The sequence below is a fragment of the Entelurus aequoreus genome, linkage group LG25 (assembly GCF_033978785.1).
Source record: "Entelurus aequoreus isolate RoL-2023_Sb linkage group LG25, RoL_Eaeq_v1.1, whole genome shotgun sequence".
In the NCBI taxonomy this organism is placed as follows: domain Eukaryota; kingdom Metazoa; phylum Chordata; class Actinopteri; order Syngnathiformes; family Syngnathidae; genus Entelurus; species Entelurus aequoreus.
Genome location: NC_084755.1, coordinates 19,666,535 through 19,669,476, shown reverse-complemented (window position 1 = coordinate 19,669,476; position 2,942 = coordinate 19,666,535). Strand labels below are relative to the sequence as shown.

Here is a 2,942-nt window from a genome sequence, read left to right as displayed (position 1 = left end):
ATGTGGTGAATACAAAATATCTACATACGAAAAAAGTTATAAAGTTGTGTGAAAAAGTTGTAAAGTTAGGAGAAGAAAGTGTTTTTTATAGAGGAATGTGAAAAATAAGAAAACCTTTTTTTTTTAAAGTTAATAGTAAAAAAAAAAATCTATGTGGAAAATGGCGTAAAATATAAACAATTAAAAAAAAAGTCTTAAAGTTAGGACAGCAAAGTAGATTTTTTAAGAGAAATGTCACAATATTCCTAAAATTGGGAAAAAATGTACCGGTTAATACAGGAAATAAAACGTTTTTTTTTTTTTAAATATTCATTTATCTATTCGATGACTTTTTTGCATAATATAAGGTTTTGTTTATTTTCAGCGTGGCCATGTTACTCCTTCCAGCTCTAATTTCTGTCCACAACACGACAACACCAACAAAAATCCATCTTTACGATGGAGTGTAAAGGGTTCGTTCTTAAAGGTGTGAACATGCTACTTGGTAGTACTAATACAGAACTCCCCTACGTGGTGGTCACATTAGAGTTAAGTAGTGAGTGACGCAATGAGATGCTGGGTACACAACAAAAAATGATCAAGTCATTTACGCTACGGTGACTCACTATTGCCTCCGGAGGAGGAAAGTGGCGTTACGAGCAGGCTGTCCTTGTAAAAAGTGTGTGAAATTGGATGATAGTCAGGGATCAAGTCATAGTGCAAAATGCAGATGGGTGTGATGAAGAAAGTTTGGCCTGGAGGGGGTGGGTTGGGCCAGGGGTTAAAGCAAGGGCGAGGGAGGTCATGAGTTCACATGGAAACATACGAATGTGACAGAGCCTTTTTCCATGTGTGCTTGCTCAAGGCACGAAGCGGGAGGGGCCAGTCAGGGTCCCCCCCCCCCCCCCCGCGTTATGGCATGTGTCCTTCAGTAATCCCAGCCCCGACTCCCGCCGAGTGGAGGCACTCGGGAAGCTTAGCTGAAGACCCCGACTGGGGCCATTCTGTGCAAATATCTTCATGAGAAGTCCGTACTCCTCCGTCCTCCTTTCGGCGCAGCTCACAACTCCTCGTGCGCGGGTCCTCAAGTTCCACTCTGCCGGAGTATAAAAAAAGGACCCCCCCACCCCCGTGCACCCCCCTGCCCCGGACACATTGCTGTGGTGTCACAGGACGAGGCGGTGACGCCGTCCGCTGACGTGGGTCCGCCGAGTGTCGGGTTGCGGTCTTCCGAGAGTCACCTGTCCCGGCGGGAGGAATGCAGCGGGTGACGCGTCCGGTGACGCCCGACGGCGGCGCCGACGGACGTGGCTTCTTCTGCATAGCGTAGGGAGGGTGTGTGTGTGAGTGTGTGTAAGAGTGTGTGATTTATGCGTGCAGTGTGCAGTGCATATTAGAGTGTCTCCTTGGAGGTTGTTTTGACACCGGAAACCTGACGTGGGGGGCAGAGTCCAAAATGTTCCCCAGACTAAACAGCAGCCGAGTGAACTACCCCGGCCGGGCGAGTCGAGGCGATACCACACCACACGTGAAGGAGGAAGTCAAAACTCCCGACCTTTTGCCTTCAAGTTGTGCATCACAGGGGACACTGCTCCGAGGTGAAGGACCCGCCGCCGCCGCCGCCAGCCTCCTTCTTTTTCCGCCGCTTCTTCTTGTGCACGCTCCAACAGGCGGTGGCCATGGCCAGCAGCAGCAGCCCGGTGACGAGCAGCGCCACCGACACCACCTTGGTCTGCGGCAGGTCGTTGTAGGTGTAGGTCACCCCGGTCCCCGCCACGCCGATGACCAGGGAGATGATGCCGAAGGGGAAGATGCAGCGGTACCAGGACTTCTCCATGCCGCCGGTGGCCTGCGAGAGACGCTCCAGGGAGGATAGCACCTCGGGGACTTTGGCGCCGCCAGCTTCCAGGGATTGCCCCTCTTGCGGCTGGCAAGCCAGGGGCCCCGTGGTGCAGCCCATCCTCGTCGGGAAGAAGTCGGTCCTTAGAATCCTGCTTTTTGTCCTGCCGTACGGTGGCTGCCGGACGCAAGGCTGCACATTGTGCACTGGGCTGAGCCGAGGCGGTGGCAGGGCATATATAAAGCAGCGCGGGGGTGGGAAGGAGGAGCTACGGGGGGGAAGTCCGCGTCCCCCCATTGGGTCTCTTTTCTGTGACGTGCGGAGAACGTTGAATCAGGGGGGGGTGATGAAGAGCAGGAAGGGGGAGGGTTAGCAGTTCCTGCATCTCCCCATCACCACCTCACGGTTGTACTCTCCTACATGTTGTGTTATGTTTACAGCACTGCAGTAACACAGGTGTGGAATTTCATTATCATTGACCCACACATGCGCCTGAAGGAAACATGCAACACCTTCCACGTAAACACTACTGAGCAACCCTACACGTGACAGAGAGAGTGAAATACAATCCGCCCACACTCGGTTCCCACCCACTCACTCACACACAAACACTATAGTGATGCCAGTGGTGGCTGAATGAAAGAAGCAAATAGTATACTTTCACACCTCTCTTGCAGACCAATTTGGTACCAATATTTTGGTACCGGTAAATTGAACATCGTTTTGTCCTACTAATTTTGGCGGTTCTTGAACTCACCATAGTGTGGACTGTGACGCAACAGTTTGTTTACATGTAAAATCTTCCGCTCCTTCTTTGTCTTATTTTGTCCACCAAAAGTTTTATACTGTGCGTGAATGCACAAAGGGTGCACTTTGTTAATGTTATTGACTTGTTGGAGTGCTAATCAGGCATATTTGGTCAGTGCATGACTGCAAGCTAATCAACGCTAACATGCTAATTAGGCTAGCTCAGTGGTTCTTAACCTTGTTGGAGGTACCGAACCCCACCAGTTTCATATGCGCATTCACCGAACCCTTCTTTAGTGAAAAATAAAATGTTTTTTTTTTCTAATTCAAGACAAAGTTATATGTTTTAGGTAACACTTCAGCATGGGGAACATAT

General features: G+C 49.9%; 1 protein-coding gene across 1 annotated transcript; it reads right to left on the bottom strand.

Annotated features, from left to right (window-relative positions):
• Positions 1 to 1,118: 1,118 nt before the first annotated feature.
• LOC133642652 (transmembrane protein 100) lies at positions 1,119 to 2,006 on the bottom strand. Its single transcript, XM_062036989.1, has one exon. The coding sequence runs from the start codon at positions 1,937 to 1,939 to the stop codon at positions 1,556 to 1,558; it is 384 nt and encodes a 127-aa protein (XP_061892973.1). The 5' UTR covers positions 1,940 to 2,006; the 3' UTR covers positions 1,119 to 1,555.
• Between the last annotated feature and the right edge of the window lie 936 nt (positions 2,007 to 2,942).